We start from the raw sequence: 24,868 nt of genomic DNA on the forward strand, positions 1-24,868 counted from the left end.
CAGGGCCCTTTCTATGACTCTACCGTCCAAGTCCGTGCTTGGTACACAGTAGGCACTCACTAAGCTCATTGCAGGAATGGCTCTACTATGGACAAGTGGTGGCGCAGAGCCAGGCTCCGTGGGGGCTGAGGCATATACGGTTCGAGAAACCATCTGAGGTTCCTAATTGTAAAACCGAAATTGGGTGGGAAGCGTGAACCAGCAGCGAGGACTTGAGGCACTGGGGTAGACCCTAGAGAGCCCCAGGCAGTCACCAGCTTAGGATCTTTCCTCATGTTTCTCCTGCTGCCGGTAGCCTTTCCATCCATGCTCTCAGCAAAGCCGCATCGGCTGAGTGCCGACTGTGTACCGAGGCCCACGTACAGGAAGGCCAGCATGGCCAAGGTCACGGATCAGACAGGGAGAAGAAGAGAGAAGGGGAGAAGGAGAAGGACGAGGTGGAAGGATCCCGTTGGCCGGCACGGAGATCGTGGGAGCAGGGGCGGGGGACAGCCAGCGAGGAGGATCCGGGGGTGTTGAGTTGCCTTGTCTACCGGGCCCCTCTCTCCTCAGCAACCCCAAGACAGCATCAGTGCTCCAAAAATGGAGTCAGTGCTGAGTTTTTCTTTTCTTTTCTTTTTTTTTCTTTTCCGTGTAAGGCGGATGACCAGTCCTAAGACAGAAGTGAGGAGACCTCGAGAGAGGCCAGTCAGACTCATTTCTAACTGCCGTGACCTACTCTATCCCAGATCCTTTGTTTTAAGGATCTTAGACTCTGCAAGCTGGAGGAGATGGCTGAGACCAACCCCATGTTTTATTGATGAGGGGCCTGGGGCTCCAAGATGTAGAGAGCGGCCCCCGTCACGTGCAGCGAGCAATAGACGGGGCACTGAGCCCCCGCTGTCCTGAGCCCTGTTTTCAGCTCCCTGGCTGCCCAGCGTGGCTCTCATGCCTGTGCCGGGGGCCGTGTGGGCTGGGACAGGAGCAGAGGGGGAGCGGCAGTCAGCGAGGGTCCCTTCCCGTCACCACACATCTTCCCATTTCACAAAGGGCCCCCACGAGGAAGTTCAGGGGCCAGGCTTGAAGCAGGCTCGACTGTCTGCGAGTCCAACATGCCTCCCCACTCCCTGCCCGGGGGAGGTGGACTGACCTTGATGTGCGGTAGGATGTCCACGTCACAGGGCCGCAGGCTGCACAGGCGGCTCTCTTGCTGCGGCCAGCAGCGGCTGTTGACATTGGAGATGCGGGTAGAGACCCCCAGGCCGCAGGTGGTGGAGCAGGGGCTCCAGGGGCTCGTGTAGGTGAGGCAGTTCCTGTGCCATGACTCCATCTCACCCGTGGCCGCTGAGGATAGGGACCAGACTGCCCATGAATTTCCAGCCGCTGGCAGCCCCTCCCTCCCACCTGAACCTCCAAGGGGAGGGGGGCGGGCTGTCGACCCCCAGCCCCGAAAGGGCAAGTCCGCTTCTAACCAGCATGGGTCCCCTGGCAAAGGAGGACCTGTTCTGAGCTCCTGTACTTCTCCGGACGAAAGACCATCTTTACAGACAGGTGGACCCGAATGCAAATCCTACTATCCTAGTCAACTACCTAGAAGCTATCTGGTTCCAGATAATTCCCTCCGGGTCTCAGTGTCCTCACTGGAACAGCCTTCCACGGCTGGTGTGACAATGAAAGGACCTGTTGACTGAGTGTACATCAGGCATCTGCAAGGCGCTGGGATTTGAAGAATGGAGGGTACTGGCCCTGCCCCTACAGAGGTCAAGTTTAGATGGAGAAAATCAGAGGGAGCATCTATACGCTGGTGCCTGATATCTAACCCGGGTGATGCTGAGGGCAGAGTGGATAAGGACTCACACAGCCACGTCGCCTGGGTTCAACTCTGAGCAAAGCCACTTAGTAGCTGGGAAAATTCCATAGCGCCCACCTCCTGCCTCAGTCTCCCCACCTGCAAGCGGGGGTTGGCAACAGCACCTTCCTCCCAGGGCTGTGGATCGAAAGACACATTCACACCTGTGAAAGCCGGGAGCCATCCCTGGCTCAGTAAATGGGAGCTCATGTGGTTTCTTGACTGTTAACTACAAAAGTCTTGTGTGGCTCTATTAACGTGTGAGTTGCAGCATTTTGAACGCGGGGAGTAGTCTCTGAGTAATGGAAAAATGGACGGAGCTCAAGACGGAGGCAGGTGAAAAGCCAGGGAGAGAAAAGACCAAAAGACGGATCCCACAGAAAGACCATGAGATACACGAGAGGAGGTTCTGAAGAGGACGTCAGTCCAGCCCCGACACAGGCAGGTGGGCACGCAAGGGAAGCCGAGAAAGGGACAGGCAGAGGGGGAGAGGAGGAGAGGCAGACGTGGGGGGCGGGTACAGGAGACGGGGAGGAAGTGGTGGAAGGAGAGGGAGACAGCATGGTTTGCGTGGTTTGCAAGGGGAGAACAGGCAGGAGGGGGAGGAAAGGAATAAAAGAATGGGGGAGGGGCAGAGAGCGGGAAAGGGAACTGTAAGGAAGAAGAGACACCGAATGGAATCTGAAGGAGGGAGGAAGGGAAGGGGCAGTGCCTGATTCCCACCCCCACCAGGGTAGCAGGTGCGCAGGGAGTAGGGCTGGGTGAAGGCAGGAGTGAACCCGTGAGAGAGGGGAGCTTTGAGAGACTTGAGAGATGGAAGAAATCAAGGAGAAGCATTTGAGGACAGAGGAGAGGGGGGCTGGGATGAGCACGGTGTGCAGAGGAGGGAGGTGGAGGGAAGGATTTGCCTGGGAGGATAAAAGGGCTTTGGTTTCTGGGTCACCCACAAGCAGGCGGAGGCCCTGCTCGTACTGGGTCAGAACGGGGTCACTGGGCCACATACAATGGGCAGACAGCCACTGCCCCGCCCCCAGTGACCCAGTTGGGGAGTGTGGTGGGCCTGCTAGGACAGCCTCCCCTGCCACCTCCTCCACGGACACGGGACGGCCTCTTCATGGGGCTGGCTCAGACCCTGGGAGCCACCCCAAACCCCTCCAGAGAGGCTGAGCACCCCTGAAGGGCGGAGAGGGCAGGATTGTCCTGGAGGCCAGTCTCCATCACCTGGGCTGGTCCCCTCGTACCCCAGCTTTCCAGGGTGTTCTCTGAAACACCTTCTTCACTTTGCTCCTGCAAAACCTCTTTCTCCTGTTTTCATCCTGCCTCTTGGATTTGTCCTTCTCAGCTCTCTTCTCTCCCTCGCCTTAAACGGTGGCATCTCCAGGGCCACACGTGTGGTTCTCCCCCAGACGACTGGGTGCCCCAGGGTACAAACAGCCATGTCTGGAGGTATTGGGGGTTGTTGCTACTTGGGGGAGGGCGCAGGGAGAGGCCAGAAGTGCTGCTAAACATCACATAGTACACAGGCAGCCCTCCCCACCAAGTCTCAGGTTCGAGATGTCCGAACCCAGGCTGAGAAACGCTGCTCAGCACAGCCTCCTTGAGCAATCTCACATACTTATTTAATAGCTTTTTAAAAAATTACCAGCACCCTCAGAACTCCTCTGGGCCATGCCAGCCTCAAACTCAAGCTGTTTCAAACAGTGCGATTCTTCATCCCCAGTGTGTCCCTCTCATTTTCTCTCCCAGGTCAGGATGCTCCCCGAGAGTCACTGTCTACGCCTCTCTTTCCTTCATTCCACGTAGTGGGTTGAGGCCATGGCCTCAGTCTTACTTCTCACGCAGTGCCTCTCACCTCTGTCCCTTCCTTGCCACCTGCACTCCCATTGCCCTAGCTCAGATCCTCATTGGCCCAACCATCCATCCATCATCCATCCATCCACCCATCCATCCACCCATCCATCATCCATCCATCCACCCATCCATCCATCCATCTGTCATCCATCCATCCACCCATCCATCCACCCATCCATCCACCCATCCATCATCCATCCATCCACCCGTCCATCCATCCCTAAGACAACCATGGATTTGGTACCTGCTAAGAGGCTGGCATTGGGCTACTGCAGTAAGCAGTGGTAAAACCAGTGGGCTTGTCCCTGTCCTCCCTTTTCAGGACTTCCCTCTGGCCCGTGTACCTGGCTACAGCCTCACCTGTCCACCTATCCTCCATCGTGAGGGAAGCCACCTGCCCCCCCCCCCCACTCTTACACCTTGTATCCCTGGTTCTCCTCCTCGGGTGCTGCACACGCTCCAGTCTAATCTCTTAAGTAGGATAACAATAAATCCCATGGATCTGGCTTTGTCCTTTATGAAGCTCTTCCTCGTTTTGTGTTGGGAGGACCTCACAGAACAGTTGGGACATAGAGAAATAGGGTCGCAGAGGACAGGTGGCTTTGCCAAGGTCACACAGCTCCTAGGCAGAGGTCTGCGGACTGGGAGTCACTGCACTTGCGTCCCAATCATAGGGAGTCAGGGCCCAGCCCTCTCCTCGCCCTCCCCTCCCCCCTCCCATCACCACCCCCTCCTGCATCCTGTCCTCTGACTCCTCCCACCCACCTAGAGCTCCGGTGTGGCGCTGTGATGTCTTGCGCGGCCTCCTGGCGTCGTGGTCGCACACCCACTGCTGGCAGCAACGACCGGGGATGCTGACCCGCCGGGGACGATGGCACCAGAGGCGCGGGGGGCGTGCGCGCAGGCACAGGGGTGTGCAGCCCACCGCGCCATCCACGCACGTGCAGTTGTACTTGCAGTTGGGCTGGAAGGACTGGCCGTTGGTGTAGCGCACCCCGTCCAGGACGCAGCCCACGCCGACCACCTCTGCAAACACATGCGCCGCTCGGGTCAGGTCCGCTGGGCATCGTACCCCACGGGCGGGAACAGCACCCGCCCCTGGACCTGGACCTAGCCCCGACCCTGGGGGTTGCCCACCCTGGGGGCTGGCAGGCTGGCAAGGCAGGCAGGGCCCAGCCAGCCCCCCTTCTCCCTCCCAGAGTGTGGGGTGCGACTCAGCCACCAGCCATCAAGTGACCCCGGGGCCAGGCCGTGGTGAGACGACAGAGTCTGATCGGGACTGGAACCTGTGGCACCTGTCCTGTCCCCCCAATCCTGTCCCAGCACGTGGCACAGAGCTGAGCACTGATGAAGACCTCTGGGGCCAGGGTTCTGAGGGGCCAAGTGTAAAACCTATCATAACACTTGGGAACAAAGATCCCACTCATTCAAGGCAGGCATTTATGGAAGGTTCTGGGCTCCGGAGATACAGTGAACAAAATGGACAAATCCATGCCCTCACAGAGCTTCCTGTGCAGTGGGTGCCACTCAGGAAAGATGAAGAGATCATACAGAGAACTGAAGGCTACCAGTACCAGGGAGAACAGCGAGAAGGAAGGGCAGCTGGGGCGGGGGGACAGTGGCCGATTCAGGCAGGCCCCCCGCCTGTGTGATGCTGCTTCAGCAAAGGGGGAAGGAGGTAAGGAAGTTCGCTGGCACGGTGTTGGTGGGGGGATCTTTTAGGGAGGGAGGGAAGAGACCTGGGAGGTTAGGGGGTAGCCAGAGATGAGATTAGAGAGGGCTTCCTTGGTGGCTCAGAGCCATCAGCAGCTAGACGTGCTGTGTGTGCTCCGTAAGGAACTGTTGAATCAACTCGTGCTTCACAAGAGCCCAGGAGCTGCTGAACAGAACAGGGAGTACAGACAGTCAGGAGGCCACCCCTATAATCCAGGCTGGCGGGTGGCCGTGCTCACACCCTGGAGGAACCAGGAGCTCAGCTTCTGGGTGTGTTTGGAAGGAATTGTCGCTGGATGAGAGGTGAGGAACAGAGGACATGAATCGGGAGACACTCTTCATCCTATAACCTGAGCCCTGGCAGGGGAAGGATGGATGCTCTGTCCTTGGAGGAGCTGGTTTCGGGGTGAGTGACCTCAAGAGTTCTTCCTTAGACATGAGGTCTGGTTACAGAAGCCTAGAGGGCAGGAGGGATCTGGGGCTGCTGGGCCCGGCCAGCGCTGCCCCCTGGATGCCATGTAGCCTTGAGGACAGTATCTGGAAATGCAAGCAGAGGGCTCCTAGGCAGCAAGGGTATCCACCCAAGGAGGGCTAGTTTGGAATCCGAAGTCTGCCCAAAGCTCCGCTGTATCTCCTGGATTTGCTGGCAGGCAGTCGTTGATAGTAATAATCCCAGCCAGTATCTAACAGGAGTGAAGTGTTCCTAAGCTCTGTCTCTGTTCTTGGCCACCTGACCTGCTGTGTGTCAGACCTCCATGCGTTGCTGATTTCGTCCTGTAAGGAAACACCACCCCATTTTCACATACAGCAAAACTGAGTCTCAGTGAAGTTGAGTCACGCGCCGAAGACGATACAGCTAGACGCAGAGTCTCAGCCTGTGCGGGTGCTGACATGATGGCTGTTTGTCCTGGGAGGTGATCGTGCAGGCAGGAGGCACAGAAGGAAAGGCACTACGGCTTGCAGGCCATCTGATCTTGTGCCAGGCACCATGATATGTTATCTCATTCAGTTCTCCCAGTGACTTCACCAGGAGAGTTTTCTTTTCCCCATTTGATGGACAGGGAGGTTAAATGATTCATCAGCTCAAGGTCACCCAGCTGGTGATGACGGAGCTGCACCTCGGTCCCCGGGGATCTGGCTCCACAGCCCATTTCCTTCCACCAGACACCAGGAAAGGAGGGGAAATTGGGAAAAAAACCCAAACCAAGGCAAAACAAAACAAAGCAGAGGAAACACTGGGTGAATCACTCATCCTTTTGTTCTGAGTCACACGCCGACCACGCCCTTGCTCTGGGAAGGTGTGAGCACGCGTGTGTGTGCGCATGTGTGAGCACGCTGGTGGATGGGGAAAAGGGAGTGTGCGGAAGCCTGGTCTCTGCCCCTGTCGGGGGGAAATTTGAGTGGGCAAGGCAGTACCGGGTGCCCGGGAGCCCTTAACACAGTGACACCACCTGGGGAGATTTCCAAAAATTCTGACGCCCACACCATGCCCCAGAATGTGGGGGTGAACCCGGGACTTGATATTTTTGTAATTTTTTCGACTTCAATTTTTTTAAGGTTTTATTATTTATTTATCAGAGAGAGAGCACGCGCACACAAGCAGAGGGAGCAGCAGGCAGAGAGAGAAGCAGGCTCTCCTCTGAGCAAGGAGCCCTATGCGGGACTCGATCTCAGGACCCTGGGATAATGACCTGAGCTCAAGGTGGACGCTCAACCAACTGAGCCACCCAGGCATCCCTGGCCTTTGATACTTTTTTAAAGATCTCCAGGTGAATTCAGTTTGTAGCAAAGATTGGGAACCACTGCTTCCAAAAGCTGCTTCCAGTCTCCTGGGAATTTGGGGCAGGTGGGGACAGTGGTGGTGCTGGTGGCCCTGAGCAGCCTGTGCACCGTTGGCTAGAGTGAGAGTAGGGTGCACGACATGTATGTGGCTGGGCCCACAGCAGACTCTAATGCCCCCACATCGCTTACTTTTGAACTAATGGAAGGACTGGCTCCTGGTGAAACACCGTGTCCTATCTAATCCCAGGCTTGCAAGTACTGTCGTAGTGTGGTGAACCTTCCTCTTACTGAAGGACCTGTTGGAACTCAAATCCCTGGTTCCACCATTAAGGTCTTCACTTTCCTCCCTTCCCTAATGGACTGTCAGCTGCGTGGGAGCAAGGACAGGGGGTCATGCCATGTTGTAACCCAACTGTTGCATTATCATCCACTACTCATAACTGTGAATGAATCAGTGGATGGAGGGATGGATGGATGGATGGATGGATGGATGGATGGATGGATGGTTGGATGGAAGGGAGGTGGGGTGAGCCCTCATCTGTATTGGGCCGAGCCCTCATCTGTATTGGGCCACCATGTATCAGGTTCTTGACATCCCAACCACACAAAGAAGTATTATTTGTCACATTTCCTTGATGACAAAACTAACACTTAAAAGGTTAAGCAGCTTGCCCAAGGTCACCATATCAGTTATGGTGCTGGGATTCAAACTTAGATTGTCTATTGCTAAAGACCATGCATGAGCTGTCTACTCCTTTGCTCTGGAAGGAGACTGCCTCCTCCTCTGAGGATGACCATGGGCAAAGCTGAGATAATGTCTACAAGGGAAGGTTAAAACAAAGCAAGTAAAGCAATGACCCAGAACAGCCAGTCACATCTGAGGTTTTAATGCGGTCCCTTGTTTATTCTCAACAATTGCATGAGGTTGGTTTGATCGAGCTCCTTACATGATGTGCTCAAGGTCACGTAGCTGGCAAATGGCAGAGCCAGGATTCAAAACCCAGTTCTGTCTGCCTGTAAACTGCATGATCCTTCCAGCAAACCACACTGCTTTCAGGCCTGGCCCAGCTGTATTAAATGCAGAGTAATGTTTGTACAACAAAAATAGACGAAGAGTGTAATTCAGAGGTCACTCTTTGCCCACAGAAGTATTTAGTTTGGCCCACAGGATGTTTTGAAAAAAAAAATTTTTTTTTTTTTGGAACATGTTGCCAACATTTACAAAACATACACGAATCCGAACTTTTGGATTCTCTTGAAAACTGAGTGGACTAGACAGGACCAAGCTCACTTTTCTGCCTGGCCACTATGTCTGGTGCCCAGGAGCAGGGACCCCTGGTAACCAAAGCCTGCGTTCACCAAGTTGCCATGATTCACCTTTCTCTGAGTTACATGTGTCCGTGCTGTGACAGCTCATTCTTATGACCTGTCTTTTCTCAGCCCAGTTACATGCACAGCTCCAAGGATAGGTTTAACCTGTCTTGGGGACCATCCAGTGGTTGAGTTGACCATTTGCCACAAGATGATCTGTGGGACTCTTCTTTCTCTTTCCCCCTCAGACCCTGCCTGCTCCTCTGTCTTGCCTTAGGGTCTCATGAATTCAGACACCGTGGCCGCCATTTCTAGGAAGATGTTTCATAGATCACTAGCAAGTTGTGTGTTTGTGTGTATGTGTGCACACATACAGGCATGCAATGTGTGTATCTGTGAGTGTGCACATGTGTGGTGGGCTGGATGAGTGGTAAAAATCTACCTGGACAAAACAATTCCCTGTGCAAATAAGTTTCAAAAAAAAGGGCTTCTTATATCTCCCTATTTTGGGATTTCACAGTGGACGTGAACATTTAAAACCTCTCAGAAATTGTGTAACTTTGTTTATTCCAGTGTCTGCAAACTTATATGACCAGGGAACCATTGGCAAATCTAATACCTATTAAAATCTGAGGACCAGTTTTCTTTCCAGGTAAAAGGAAAGGGAATACACGGGGGGTCATGGTGAGGGGAAACTAAGAGGCTGTAGTGAGTGAAAGCAATACCCAAGATACAAGGAGATACGTGTTATGGATGGATTGGGAAGGTGGTTCTCTAAGCCTCTGGTGGAGAAGGGCAGGTGCGAGAGGCAGTTCCAAGGCCTGCACAATCTCTGGGTCCATGAGAGAATGTCTATGAAGACATGGCGCTAGGCACATAATCAGACATCGGTACAGCTTTTGAGATTAGGAAGATCACAGTGAACTTAGTTACCTTTTTAATGACCTTGAAGAACAGCTGTAAAGAGGGAAAGAAATGATGAGACTATCTCCTATAACAAAGGGATTTGAGTACAGGAAGGCTCAGCCAGATTTCTTCACCTGGGTATGAGGAGAGACTATATGACTTTCTCTATATATAAGCAGTTAGTCTCAAACTTGTGTGTAAATGAGAATCATCTGGGCATCCTGTTAAGGGTGTAGGTGCCCATCTTCACTTCAAGAGAATTTTTTTTGGTTAGTCAGGGGTGGGGCTCCAGGATAACATTTTCCACCAACACATCAGAGGATTGTGTGCAGCGGTGGTGCAAGTTCTGTCTGAGCACACCATTTTGTGGGGCTAATAGTGAGTCTGAATAAAAGGGGGAAAGTAAAGGATGGGAGGGTCAAGCATGGTTACTTGGGAAGCTAAAGACAGATGACTTTGCATGAAAGTTGAAGCATGAATCAATGATAAAAGAGCAGAAAGTGCATTTAATTAACTGTAAACACTCAGGATTGTCTGACTTGAAATTATGGTCATAACCCTCAGCAACCGCCCACCTCAGGAGATATGATAGGTTACCTGAGGATGAGAGACTATGCTATGTGTGAACATATAATTGGGTGCATATGGTGTCATAGTTAGGGAGAAGTCTTGACTCAGCACGAAGGGAAGAAAGGCATTCTTGGGTTTATGAGGCTTTGTGTGTTTTTTCAGAAGTTAGGCTATTGTGTCATGATACCTAGTTACCTCTCTTTATCATGCTGGGTCATGTATTTTGGATAAATGCTTAGACGATTCAAGCCAAATGACTACCATTCCAGATAGAAGCATGAGATCAAAAAGTCCCTGAAGGGAAGTCTCTTGGAACAAAAAAGGACATGATAGAGCACTTGAAGACTGCTAAACAACAGCAACACTTGTTCCCCCAGCATGAGGATATTATAAAGAGCAAGAGTAAAGAAAAAACAAAAGCAATTAGAACCCCAGGAAAAACAAAAAGCTTCATGAGGAAGAAAATTCAAACAAATACAATACCTCATCCTTCAGCAACATTATTTATACATTCATAATATCATAAATACTGATTTTTGTATAACCAAAAATTATGAAAATAATACTGCAAGACAGGCAATGTGTCAGGTGGTATTGAGGGGTCAAGTCATCAGGTGTCATATAGGAACATTGATATGTTATCTAAAATTGGTGTTTTAAGCCAACTGAGTTATAACAGAAGACATACATTATATGGTGATAACTACCAGAAGAAATGAAAACCAAAAGAGAATGAAACCATGCTTAGGTCTTTCCTGGTGGCTCCCTTTTCCCGAGTCAGCCATGGATGTACCTCCAGGACCAAGAAGAGAGTGGGAAACCAGGCTCTGGAGACAAGAGGAATGCAGGCATCCCTCCCTCTTCTTCGGGAAGGGCACAACTTCTGACCTCTCATCATGGACTGGAGTAGGAGGGGGGCAGGAGACTGGCCAGGGGAAGGGCTACAAAGGAGGAATAGAGCTGGGGTGCTGTGGGCTGGCCAGAAGGTAGGGAGGGTCTCACTTACGTGCACACACTCCTATTGCGTACCTCGGGCGGTCCCCACTGTAATCGCAGTAGAGGCCCCGGTGGGGGTCACAGATGGCTGCCTCTGTGCAGTTGTCCCCAAGCTGCTGAGCACACATTTTACAGCATTCACAACCATCTGTGATGAGGCTTACCCCCAGCGGGCAGCGGGGGGGCGATGGCGGGCATTCACATGGCCACTTGCAGAATTGGGGGCGTGAAGTTGTGTCCTCCAGTGGCACTGGGGTGAGAGCCATGGCCGTGGAGGCTGGAGAGAAGGCCTGTGGGGGAACAGCAGAGATAAAGGGCTGCCAGGCAGGGGTAGCAAAGCCTAAAGGACCAACAATCATCTTCTCATCTTCCTGGTGTTAAAAGGTTTATATACAATTATGTTTCTTCTACCATGTTTTTAATAGCCAGACATCTCCTTTCTCTTCAGTAAAACAAATAGGAGCAAGGAGCCAGGAGGTTGGAGAAGTCAAACCAATTTCCCCCCATCCCCCTACTGGAGGTGGTGGGGCCCCAATTTTATGTCAGAACTCTGGCCACAGTAAGCCTCATGTGTGTTTCCTTCCATCCTCAAGCATCCCACAACCTGGGTTGGTGTTGAACTGGTCTCATTTCACAGATGAGGGAGTTGAGGCTTTGAGCAGCAAATGCCTCCTCATGAGTCACGTTGTGACCTGTTCCCGTACCCATTGCCTTTCCTCCACGGCCCAAAGAGCCACCCTCTCGATGCCACTGTGGGTCCTCGGGAACTTGCAGACCAGGTGACTCATACTTGACAGCAGGTTGTAGCCAGATGACCTATTATTATTGTAATTAGTTGCCTTCTGAGTCCCATGAAAGGCTGTGGGTGGGTGGCGACCAGTGACCCCTGCGGCTGGCCCTCTCAGCCCCTCTAGAGGGGAGTTCGGCCCCTGTTGCTTGTGCCAGGTCTGCAGACAGGAGTCCACCAGCCCACACCTCCCATGGCCCCATTCCTATCCCCCAGCCCACAGCTTTGTCGTCATCCTGAAAATATGATGGACACAACACTGGGAAGCTGGGAGGAGGGGAGATTGGCCCATAGAGCCGTCCCTGCATGGAGGAACGAGTAGATAGAATGCGAGGCTGCTCTGGGGTGTCTTTGAGTTTAGGAGTTTCAAGCCGCTGTATCTCTGGGAGCCAGTCACCTTTCCATGCCCTCTGGGTGCTGCCCTGAACCCCCGTCCTGCCCCTTGCTCTTTCCACTGGAGGAAGCAGAAGCCCCAGGAGAAAGGAAATTGTCTGAGGACAGAGTGTGCAGCTGGGTCCCTGCCATTCTCTCCTTCCCAGGCCAGTATGGTCCCTGCCAGGGAGCATCCCATGCAGGCCTTCTCAGATGTGCTCCGGAATTCCAAGGTCAGCAGGGGTAGGGACCAGGGTTTCTGCTAGAGCCACAGCACCCTCCCCACCCCCACCTCGAACCCGAGAAACCCTGCTCAGTGGAGCTTAGAGATCTGCCTTCCATCCTTGGAATGACACATGCTGACATATACAGATTCTTCTTCCCTTTCCCGAGGAGGAAACTGAGACCCAGAGAGGCGTAGGGACACGGCCAGGATGACACTGCGTGCATCAGGACCTAGGCACAAATGACCCTTGTAACTCTCATTTCTACACCCTTTGCCTTTGCCTTCTGGGTTCTCAGAGTCGCACAGCAGATGTTTGCTGAGCTAGCCCATAGCCTCTCGAGAGCTCTAGGTGTTTGAAGATGAATTTAAAAATTCTCGCAGTTTGGAGAACCCACAGCTTTTGGGAGAGACGGACACGTGAGGTGGTTTATTACAGCAGAAAGCTGTACGCAGAGTGCTGGGCATCCCAAGAGGATCCCTGGGAGCTTCCTGAAGGTCGGGGTAGGAGTCGCTCTGTCCAGGGAAGTGAAGCCCACCCTTGCACACTTGGCCAGGAGCGAGGATCCAGGTCAAGAGGTTGGATTCACTGGGCTCTTGGTTAGGGGCTTTGCATGTAAGCCTTTTCTCAAATATGGACTGAACTTTTGATAATCCCACAGGCAAACCTTGATTTGAGGCTTCTGTCACCTCCAGGCTTGGTCTCCGGGTCCAGTGGTGCCCACTCCTTTCCCACCAGGGGGCCTCAGCCCTGAGTTCCCCGTGAACAGAATATCCTTCCCACTTCCCTTCACCCGGGAACTGGCACTCAGGCCCCGCCTTAAGGGCCTCCCGTGGAGAGCACGCTCCTGGCCTGCTGACCGCACTTGGTAGTCAGACTTGTGTGTGTTCGGGAGACTAAGCCAGCCCATGGGGAGGAGGGCAGAGCGGGGCCCTCCACAGGGGACCTGGCCCACGGCAAGGCACCGCAGGGAGGCTGGGGCTGTCTGCCATCCATTTCTCTAGATGCCATGGAGCCTCTCCCTTCCTTCCCTCATTATCTTCTCTTTACTGGGGGCTTCTCGGCTAGGCCAGAGACAGAGACCCAGGACAGCCAGGAGAATCATGCCTGCAGCCACTTCCATCATCCGTGGGTGATGTGGCTTGGCAAGGCCTTGCTGGCTGGGGTCCAAGAACTCTAGGAGGTCGGCAGTGCTGGTTCCCGTTCACAAGGGCGATCCATTTCCCTGCCCCTGCTAGTCCTTAGAAATGCGAGACACAACAAAACCTCAACCCCCCTCATCAATAAACCAGCCAGATGTGCACGCATGCATGCACGCACGTGCACACACACACACACACACACACACCCACACACACCCTTCTCTTTCTGAATCTGTGGAGAAAGAATTTTCCTCGTCATTCTGTGACACTAGAAGGCTCAGAGGTTCGTGCGGACCCATGAACTGTCTCTGACCAGTCCCCAGGCCCATGGGATATATATATATACTCTTGGCAGAGGAAATTTTAAAAAGCCCTTTCCTCCAGGAAGCCTTCCATGCCTTCCCCAGGTGGCGTTAGAGAGGGTCCCTTCCCACTAGATAGTGAACTGTAAAGGCCTTCCTGCTGTCTGTGGGCCTGAAACATGGCCCACGGCCCATGGCCCACAGCCCACAGCAGGACTGTGGAAGTGGTGCCTAGTGGAATGGGCCATGGGCGATTGTTGATTACAAGGGGCTTTGGTGTCCTTTCATACTCAGGACCTCCAGTCCTGGAACCTCAGCTTGGATTACATTTGAGTGTCTAAAAAAGAACATGGGACCTGAGTGTGTTCCTTCTGTGTGGCCTCGGACAAGCTTCCTAACCTTTTTGGGCCTTGACATCCCCATCTGTGATCGGGCCACAATAATGTCCCCCTCCGGGAGCTATGGGGAGGGGGTGCAGTCCTGTGTATGCGGAAGACTAGCACGGCCTGGCACATGGCAGGCACTCAAAAGCATGACATCTCCCTTGCATTTCTTTGCTGGGGGTCCTCCCGCACCCCAATAGGGCTTACTTAGCGTGGGGCTTGCGGTGTTGGATCCTTTGAACTGAGCTGGGATGAGGGGTCATCTGGCAGATACCCCTCTCCACATGGCCACCGTCCATCCCAGGGTCTCCAAGTTAAAGCTCCCCAGAAGGAAGCCTCCTTTCCAATACCTGTCTGAGCCCTAGAGCACACAACTCCTTAGGGGAAGCAGCTTAGGGGAGCTGAGACATTGAGGGATGGGCGCTGGGCCTTCAGCTTAGCCGGGCTCTAGCTGTTGGCGCCATCTGCTGGTGGGAAACCTCCTTGACCTCTGTCCAGGGGAGAAGGTAGGGAGAGAGCATGGGTGTGGGGGGGGTACTGAGAACTCCTGGGTTTGATGTGAGACCCTTGAATCCTTGCTGTCTTCTCCAGCCTTGACACCACAAAAGTATGGTTGCAAATTCTTCCTGATGACGAATTTTCTGTGTGTGTGTGCACACAGGGAAGCCGAGGGGTGCCATGGGCTTCCTGCCCTCAAGGGTAGACAGTTTCGTTGGGGAAATGTGCATCGACCCTTACATGCATTCTATGGACAGATACTTAGTGAACACCAATCACGTGCCCGGCTTTGTGCAAGGCTTGGAGGAAGCAAGGCTGCATGGGACGCAACCCATCTGCTTACTAGTCGACCACCCCTTGAGGCCAAGAGATGTGAGCACGGTAATTGTAATTCAGTGTGATCAACGCTATAATGATGGCGCCATGGACCCCTGCACACCCGCTCCATTCACTGGGTCACCAACACCCCTCTGGTCAGCTCTCCTTTTGTCCAACTGCTGCTCTCGGTGCTGGGCAGACAGTGGGGGATACCACAGGGAGACAAAGTCGACCTGCCTGTGTGAGCACATAGGAGGGTTGGCCATGTCTGCTGGGACTAGAGGGGGCTTCTTGGGGTGTGTGTGTGTGTGTGAAGAATAGTGAAGGGCAAGCAGGAACATTGCAGCAAGGAAGGACACTGAAGCAGACGCAAAGGCCAAGTGCAGGGCATGCGTCTGGGATGGGGCAGAATTGCGGTGAGCTGGGGCAGACAAGAGGTACAAGGAGATGGAGGCTGGACTAGATCACAGTGAGGTCATCGTCAAATAGATCAAGGAGGGCCCTAAATGCCCTGCTAAGGTCTCAGGCCTTTGGCTGGATTCTGCCGCCATCCTTCGTTGAAGAATTTTAGCAGAATGATCAGGACAGTTTTGTGTTTTAGAAACATCACACTGTGTCAAGCCTAGTCTTTGCAATGTTCTGTCCAAGTGACTCTGGGAGTTCACTTTCTGAGCCTTGGTTTTCTTGGCTGTTCCTGCTAAATACACCCACCAAGGTTCTGGGAGCAAGCACCAAATGAGATCATGGCTATGGCTTCCAACTCGTCCTAGCCAGTCCATTCCATTGCAGACCGTAGCTCCGGTGACCACTAGGGGCCAATCTTGAGCTAGATTTCAGTTTCTGTGGCTGATATTTGTCTTCCCTATAGTGGTTGGTATCATGAGCTCCAGTGTACAGATCAGCAAAGTGACTTGTTCATGGCCAACAGGTAGTAAGTGACAGAATTTGGGATTAACTAAAATCTGCTGGCTTTATGCTTTTCCCACTATTGTACATGAAGGAGAATTTTCTAATGGAAGAAATCAGTGGTGGGGTAGTGAGCACATCATCAGTGGAGGTAATCAAGAAGGAGCATCATCTGGGCTGCGGGCTGTAGAGGAGTGTCAGGTCTCACAAAGTCTGTCACATAGTAGGTGTCAACAAGCATCTGCCAATAGAATGAATGAGTCAATGTACATTTTCCCCTGATGCTGTCCTCCCTTGAGGCAGAAACCATATGCCATCCATTTCCTTGAGTGTGCACACACACAGGCCCTTACATCATAGCTAATATCTACCAGTGTTTGTTGTATATGGAGAACTTTAAAAAAATTGTTTTCTTTATTTTTGAGAGCGAAGGAGAGAGGGTGGGGGGAGAAGGGCAGAGGGAGAGAGAGAAAGAATGTCAAGCAGGCTCCATGCTCAGCTCAGCACAGAGCCCGATCTCATGACGCTGAGGTCATGACCTGAGCCAAAATCAAGAGTCAGACACTTGGGACACCTAGATGGTTCAGTTGGTTAAGCCTCTGCCTTCTGCTCAGGTCATGCATGATCCCAGAGACCTGGGATCGAGCCCTGCATAGGGCTCTCTGCTCTATGGGGAGCCTGCTTCTCCCTCTTCCTCTGCAGCTCCCCCTGCTTATGAACGCATGCTTTCTGTAAAATAAAAAAATAAAATTAAAAAACAAAAGAGAGTTGGACGCTTAACCAACTGTATATGGGGAAGCATTTTATGCCTATCTTACACAGTGCCCCCAACGAAACACGAAGCAGACCTACTAATTTTCCCAGAGCAGAGGAAACGGGCTCAGAGGGGTTGAGGGACAGTCTGAAGCCACACAGCTAGTCACGGCCGGGGTTGGGGGCACAGCCAGGACGCAGCCAAGTCGCCTTGCCCGAGGATCTTGAACGCCTCGCTCTTCTGTCTGCGGTCACCCTCCCAGGGAAGACTGCGCTCCTGCGGTCCCTGGGAACACTCCCATCACAGCGAATACCCAGAGGCTGGGCGCTCCCGGAGAGGCTGTGGGGATCCTTGTGTGACGTGTCCATCCCTTCAGGATCGCATTTCGTGACACGTGGAGACCTCAGGTGTTCATGTCACTGCCAAAGCTGAGGCCCAGTGGCCCAGAGCCCTGTTTCAAAGTCCTGTTTCCTCCAGAAACTCTGGCCTGAGCTACGGTCCTGGGGTTGGGCGGGCTGGAGAGAACAGGAGCGGGTGCCTGCTGCCGAGCGAGGAGTCGGGAAGGGCTTAGGACCAGCCTTGTTCTCAAGGGTCCTAGAGGATTCCAGCGTGGGGCGTCTTAAACTCCTCTCTGACCAACCTGCCCGCTTGAAGGAGAATGTGGAGCCCGTGGTTTCCTGTCTGCAGAGTATTTATTGAACCTCGGCAGCGGGGCAGGACCTGTGGGGGATGGGGTTGGAGCAGCAGACCCAGAAGGCTCACTGTCCTTACAGAGCTCACTCACTGCACTGCCTTTCCAGGCTCCTGATTGCAAGAGTTTCGACTTCCTTTCCAGGAGCTCCTACAGCTGACCCTGGCCCAGGCAGACGAACTTGGTCATGAAAGTCATGAAATGTGCTAGAGACAGTGCATTCAGTTAATGAATCCTGCCACCATCCCTTGGGGGAATAACTTAGCCAGTGGGGAAACTGAGCCTCGGGGAGTCTAGGCAGCTGCCCAGATGCCCAGGCAGCGACTAGCAGAAGGACTGAGCCTGCAGGGTCTGACTCCAAGCTCTGGGCTTGAAGCCTCTGGTTTTCCTTTGAGTCACCACCAAAGCCTCTGTCGTCCTGCTCCATTCAAAGCCATCCCTTGAGGTGTGCAGTCCTGATGACCGCTTTTGCTGCGGCCCCTTCCCAGGCAGGGGATACTTGATGACATCAGGTTCTAGTAAAATGCCTGTCTGTGAAGTCCCAGGCAGCAGCTGGGGTGTGCGGGTGGGGATGGGGACTTCCTAGGGGGTCCAGTTAGTATTGGGGGCCTCTGGTCCAGTAAGTCCCCTGAACCTGTGTCCATCCACCTGCAGCCTCCCGTGCTCCCACGGGGCTGAACCAGCCCAGCTGTGGGCATCTCCCTGAGGTTCCTCTCAGGTGCACCAGCTCCCTGAGATGCCAGACAAGGCAGTGTCTGTCTGTCTGTCTGTCTCACAGGCACTTTTTTCCTCTTACACACACACACACACACACACACATAGACTATCAGCCACCTTGAATGTCCAGATTAGCATGGCATGTCCACCTGCCCTTGGCCATGATGCATGGCCCGTTGTCATAAAGACATGGGCTCTCTTTCTCCATCTGAAACGTAAACACGAGGGAGGCGCCTCAGCCGGAGAACGGGCAGACGCGGTTCCCCAGACCTTCTCTTCACTGGCTTCCTTGGGAAGTCAGCCAATGCCAGGGCATGGCCCCCTCACCCTTCCCATGACCGGGGACGAGCCCTCCACACTGTAACGCTGTCCTCCCCGTAGGGGGTTCGGGATGCAGTGGTAGCAGGTACTTGTACCGAACTTGAACGGATGGGCAGAGTCCCGGAACTGGCCAGGGTGGGCCGCTCCGCCATGGGCCCTTGTCTCCATGGACGATGAGCACAGGACTTTTGTGATGCTCTGTTTTTAAACCAAAACCTTGTCATTCTATTTTTCAGCCCGTTTCAAGCAGTGGGTCCTCAGGCAAAACCCACAGAACGCAGAGAGTAATTCAGGCAACTGGCGAAAGAGGAAGGTTTGGAGGAAGTTCTGTGTAGCCTGGAGCAATCGACCAGGAGGGGGCCCTTGTGTCTGCCCAGAGATCTCTCTAGGTTGTCCGGAATGGGGCTTTCCTTCTGGAACCCCAGGATGCTTGGCTGGACCCCTGGGACACTCCGAGGCTCTTATCAGGCTCCCACTTTCTTTTGGTTTTGGAGCCTCCCCCTGCCTTCCCAGCCCAGACAGGAGCTGGTCCCGTGCCCTGCCTTCCTTCCTCCTGCCTCCTTCCCCAAGCCCTGCTGCTATCCTTCCACCCCACTGAGCCAGCATGGCTGTGCCCATTCTGCAGGTGGGGAAACTGATCTTTGCCAAGTCGCTACCATATGGGGCCTTCATCGGATTTTCTAACATCAGAAGCCAAGAGGGGAAAACAAAACAATCTTTGCTTTGCTTCCTCCAGGTGGGTGCTCAGTGCTCCCTTGGTCACAGCCTGCTTCTGGCAGGTTCCATCTGCTCAGCCTCCCCAACTGTGCCCTGACCCAGCCACCCCTCCTGCCAGCCAGGGCGAACATTACAAGTAGAATCACTTCCCACGGGGACTCCCAAACTTCGCCGAGCCTCAGAACCATATGGAAGTTTTAGTAAACTCTGAAGTGGGGCCACTGTCCCCAGATATCCCGACTTAAATGCTTCGGGCCGGGGTTGGGGCGCTGGCACTTTTCCAGGTGGTTCTGAGCCCAGCAGAGGGGGAGAACAGCTGTGACCTATGGACCCTGTTAGAATACAGACCCCTGACCCCCACATCGAATACTCGGCCTCAGTTCCTGGAGGCTGGGCCGAGACTCTGCATTCTGGCCTGCACCTCTGGGGAGTCTCATGGGAATGGGAACCGTGTCTTCGAGTGTGTAGCACTCGAAAGTGTGGGGGCTCTGGGATGCTTTCCTCTCTGTACCTGCACACGCCCTATAGGCCCATGAGGTCTAGCCCTTGGCGGTGAGGTTAGTGCCCTCCTGAAGGAGACTTCAGAGAACCCCCTCACCCCTTCCTCTGCATGAGGACACAGTGATAAGACACCAGCTATGGCCCAGGAACAGGGTCCTCATCAGAACATGGCCACGTGGGCACCTTGAACTTGGTCTTCCAGGCTAAGGAATTGTGAGAACACATTTCTGTGGTTCATAAGGCCCCCGGTCTGTGGCGTTTTCTTACAGCTGCCTGATGGATTAAGACAGTGTCAGACACTTGTCCCTCTGGACAGGGAGGGCGATCGCCAGGCAGGGTTAAAGAGAGGAGTTGATCCCTTCGATGGAACTTACTAGACAAACTTAAGCAAATGAAAATTGGGGGCAAAAAAAATTAAAACCCCTGTAGGAAATGCTGCAAATGGGGCTTGGAGATGCTGTTTAACCATGAGCAGTAACTGTGGATTTTATGGTGTTTTCCAGCCTCTGAAAATGGACCGGAGAACAAGTGAGTCTACAGTTTGACTTGCATTATCCGTTCTCCAAGAACGCATGGTGGCAGTCAAGGGAGCGGAAAGTGGGAAGCCGGCCGGGATGGGGTAGGCACCCGGGGACTGAAACGTTCTGCCTGACGACAGAGATGGACACCATCGTCTTCTGAGTGTGTGGGTGTAGTTCATCAGGGACAGGAGCACTCGCGGGAGAGGAAAGGGCACAGCATCAAGACTCCTCCACCAGGTGGTGAGGATTCTAATGGGGTTGAGCCCAAGTTGCCAAGGACCCCAGGAGAGAAGATGGGGACCTCTCACCAGAGGGTTTTCGAGGCAGGGCTGTCTTTCCCGCCTGCTCAGTGCCCAGGAAGGTGCCTGGCTGGGGGGAGAGGGGAGTGCTCCGTTCCCGGAGGGGGTGGTCCTGGAGCCTGGCTTCTCTGCTTTTGGGAGGCCTCAAGGGGGCAGCCTTTAGACAGAAATGGTCTGAGCAGCTCCCCGCGGTGATCTTGGGGCCTCAGGAAAGGGCTGCCCTGCCTGGAAGCAGTTTCTGTTCACCTCTTTACAGAAAAGAGGGCCCTGGGAGCAGTGGAAGACTGTGACCCCTCTGGCCTGGGCGCAGAGCTGTGGGGACCCCCATGGCCCACCTGTCTTCTCTACCACTTTGTTCTCATGTCTGGTTCGAGGGACAGGAGCACTCACAGTGTAAGGGGGAGGACCCCTATTTCCTGAGCTCCTTGTAGGAGAGCATCCCTAGGGGTCTGTAAGCCGTGTTCCTGGTGGGGCTGGCTTCAGGTGGGCACTGTCTCGGAAAGATCTTAGTTCCCCATCCCTAATGTCACCATGCCTGAGTGTGGGGAGGACCCAGCACTGCCTGGACGCTTCCAGGCCCGGCTCTGGCTCCCATGGCAGGAACTGAACGCCGCGCAGATGACTCAGTACTGGCCAGGCTGCAAGTCACAGGGTGTGGAAGAGTTTGGGGGATTTTTCTGCTAATTGGTTTTATAAACATGCAGTCTTGTGAGCTTTTGGAAGGGGTGGGGGACTCGACTTTATAGGATAGGGGCTGAAGGCTCAGGAAGCCAGACTTCTTCCAAATAACAAGCCTTTGTGTGTCCGTTCATTCGTTCTTTCATTCATTCATTCACTAAGCACATGAAGCATCTTCTGGGTTCCCAGTACAAAGCCTCAGGGAGCACCCTGCCTTCTGAGGAGACAGGACTCTAAAAGGGGTAACTGCGTCCAGAACAAGGATTGGAAATTGCAGCCCACCAACCACATCTGGCCCATTGCATTTTGTAAGGGGGAGGATGGATTTCCCATTTTCAAAAAAAAAATTTTGAAAAACAACCAAAACAAAGAAGAATATTCCGCAGAGACCTTCTAGTCCACAGCCTAGACTATTCACCGTTCAATCTTTTATAGGCAGTGTTTGCTCGTCATTCTTTGTTAGAGACAGGTGTGGATATTCACCAAAGTCAGGAGAATAATACAACCTCTGGTCCTTTCACCAGCTTCAGCGATTATCAACGATTATCAACGCTCTGTGGATCTTTCTCGACCTGTTACTCCTGGCTACTCACATGCGTTCCTTCCCTGAGGATTTCAAAGCAAATCCCAGACACCGCGTGATTTTACCTGGTGTGTGTTACCTGGGTGCGTGAAAGTACGAAAAATTTTTTAAAAATGTAACCCCCATACAATGGTCACACCAATAAAATCAGTTACAGTGTCGTGATTTTCTCTGGTTTGTACCCAGACCTTAGTCCTTATTCAAATTTCATGGATGTGTCTCCAAGATTTCTTTCTTTCTTTTTTTTTTTAATGGGATGGTTTCTCTCAATCAAGATCAATGCCAGGCCTACCCGGGGTTCTGCCTGTTGCCTTTTGTGCCTGCTAATTGTTTTCATTCTGTATAACTCATGACAACCCCAAGAGGCGTGCAGCTTTTGCAACCATTTCCCAATGTACAGATGCATAAACTGAGCCCCAGAAAGGTCAGATAATTTACCCAAGGCCAGTCGCAAATGGCAGAGGTGGGATTTTAATTCCAATGGCCACACCACACAATGTCTCAGTAGAGTCTAAATAAGGGCTTTGAGAGCAAGATAAGAAGGTAAGGGGCGGGGGCATAGGAGCGGGGAGTGCTTCTTGGAGGAGGCGTCCTGTGCACTGTGTCCTGAAGGATGACTGAGAACTGACCAGAAGGGCAGGGAGAGGAACAGCAGGAGCAGGGTGAGCTGGTAGCAGTGAAGCAATGTGGCACGGGAATGACCGGTGGTCAAGGTTGGGGCTTAGGGTTCAGGGACATGGAGATGGTAGGCTGGGGTCATGGTCAGAGGACCTTAAGAGCCATGCCTGGGATATGTTCATCCCTGGGGGAAATAGTCTTTCATGACTAAGTCTTTCGTGACTTAGACAACCCATTGTGCCAGGTGATGATCAAAACAGCCCTGTGAGCTCAGCCCTCCTGGTCTCAATTTGACAGATGGGGAAACCGAGGCCCACAGAGGTTAAAACATAGCAGGAAAATTACACACTCTGCTCTTCTGACTCTGGATCTCATAATCCTCCAGTGACCTCTAAGCGACCCTTCTCTTGCCCAATTACCAGTTCCTGCAATTCACCAAAAGGAACTAGGAGGATTCCCTGTCCCAGGCCTGGAAATGGCGGTGGCCATGGGGTGACCAGGGACAGGGCTAGCCCAGGAGAAATAGCCGATACCGATAAGGGTGGAAAAAATTGCCATAGACAGAGGTTAGGCCTGTTCTTCATATAGGGGAGGAAGGAGCAGCTGCCCGAAGGAGCCAAGAGAAAGTTCTTCAGCTCTCAAGCCCACACCTGGAGGTGGGGGGCCCTGAGCTCCAGCCCCAAGGCTGAGACTTGTGGCCTTGGACCACCCTTTGCTCCCCCTCGCAGGGCAGGCTGGGGTGAGGCAATCTTCTGGCACCTTCCAGCACTCTTGGCTGCCTGAACTCGGCCTCTGATAAAGGTAGTTCCTCCCTCCAGCATCCAGAGCCTGACCTCAGCTCCTTTCCCCCATCCTGGATCTGGTCCAACGCAGGCTGGGAGGACAGACATCAGCCGGGCTTTTAAAGACCATTTTATGAATGAAAAGCTGATGCTGTGCTGGGAAATGGCAGAACGGGGTCTCACCCCGGGCTGTGTGCCACTGCCTGCCCTCAACCAGCACGCCATCCAGCACAGGCAGCCCAGGTTTCTTGTCTGCATTTCAGATGGAGAAACGGGGGCTCAGAGACTAAATCAGAGCCTGACTAGGACCACGCCTTTGGACTCCTGGTTCTGGGCTCAGGAAGTCAGTCCATAAGTTCCTGCTCCCCATTCAGCCCTCTTAGCATTCAGGCCCAGGCCTTGTCAGATTCCCTGTCCCCTTCCCTAACGCAAAGCCTCTACCGTAAAGGTCAGTGCCATAGCTTCCCTCCCTCCCTTCCCCTCTATACCCATCCTGCCCAGCCTTTCGGGCTTTGTTTATTCATTCATTCACTCATTTATTCAACCAACCAACAAGTACGTATTGGGCATTTCCCATATTCAGCCACACTGCTATCCACAGAAAGTGTCAGGTCCAGAAGGGGAAAGTGTGCTCAAGACCGGGGGGTGGAGCACAGCTTGTGCCAAGGTCACGGGTGTGTATCCTTGCTGGAGGTAGGGGCATGAGGGAGGACGGTTCGTACATGGGGTGGGGCCGGCCGAGGGCTCCGGCACGGTGACATGTTTCCTTCTACATGGGTGAGAACAAGGACCCGTGGGTGCCCACTGGCTGCTCCACCTGGGAAGAAACCAAAGGACACTTCCTAGAGGGTGCCAATTCCAACAGTATCAATTTCAGCAACAGAGAAGAGAGGGAAAGCATTTCAGGCAGAAGGGACAGCAGGGGCCTATGACCAGGAGAGAGGACACTTAAGTATTTGGGACAATGGTCTTTGAAATAGGGAAGAAGGTGAACGAAGGCAGTCCCAGAGGATGAGGGTGGAAGGCAGGCTTGGCCAGACTCAGAGTGGGGAGCACAGCGGTGTTCAGGGCGCTCCACCTGCTCTGGGCTCTGTGTTCGACTCAGTTCTTCCCCTGGCACAGTGACATTCAGGAGCAGATCCTTGTGTCACAGGACACTGAGACTGAAAAAGGCTAAGTGAGGTGCTCAAGATGAGCCCCTTTCTAAATTCAGCCTCCATGGTTTACTCTCGATCATCCTGTTTGCAGAGTTCACTCTCTTCCCTCCAATTTCCGTGTGTGCGCTTGAACCTCTAGGTCAGAGGAAACCCCTGGAGGGCCCAGAAGGAGGGCCAGCTGAAGGTCACAGTGCTCCCACTGGCAGCTGAGGAGTGGGGGACCTGGAGACAAGGGTGGCCTCAGGGGCAGATGGAGCCTTCCTCACCAAGATGGGGAGGCAGCTAGGTAGGGACTGAAGTCCTCCAAGGGCAAGGTTACCATCAGGGTGCCTCCCGAACTTTCAAGGCCTCAAGGTTCATCCGTGGTGGGAAGTGTTAAACCTCTGGAGTCCTGGACCCCTGCCCAGCCTGACTCAGGTGGCCTGGGGGGGGGGGGATTGCTTTTTGTAAGTAGTACTTGGGGATCCTCAAGACTGGGCCTGACTGGGGTGGGACCCTATGGAGATTAAGCTGGGGTTGTGCTTTCCAGCTTTATGAGACCAGAGAAACACTCTGAGGGTTGAAAGACGAGATGTAGGCAAACAGGAAATCATCTCTGGACACCTTAAGGGGAAGAGGCATGTCTGGAGGGTCATCCCAG

At 53.4% G+C, this 24,868-nt stretch overlaps 1 protein-coding gene across 1 annotated transcript in view; it reads right to left on the reverse strand.

Moving 5' to 3' along the window:
• CCN4 (cellular communication network factor 4) overlaps positions 1 to 24,868 on the reverse strand; it is a 35,982-nt gene that overhangs the window by 4,607 nt on the left and 6,507 nt on the right. Inside the window, exons 2-4 of the mRNA XM_045992881.1 lie at positions 10,968 to 11,247; positions 4,445 to 4,705; positions 1,130 to 1,323 (exon numbers count right to left, since the gene is read on the reverse strand). Of these exons, the coding sequence (XP_045848837.1) occupies positions 1,130 to 1,323; positions 4,445 to 4,705; positions 10,968 to 11,247 (735 nt within the window). The remainder of the gene's footprint in view (positions 1 to 1,129; positions 1,324 to 4,444; positions 4,706 to 10,967; positions 11,248 to 24,868) is intronic.

This window comes from Meles meles, chromosome 1, assembly GCF_922984935.1.
Source record: "Meles meles chromosome 1, mMelMel3.1 paternal haplotype, whole genome shotgun sequence".
NCBI lineage: Eukaryota > Metazoa > Chordata > Mammalia > Carnivora > Mustelidae > Meles > Meles meles.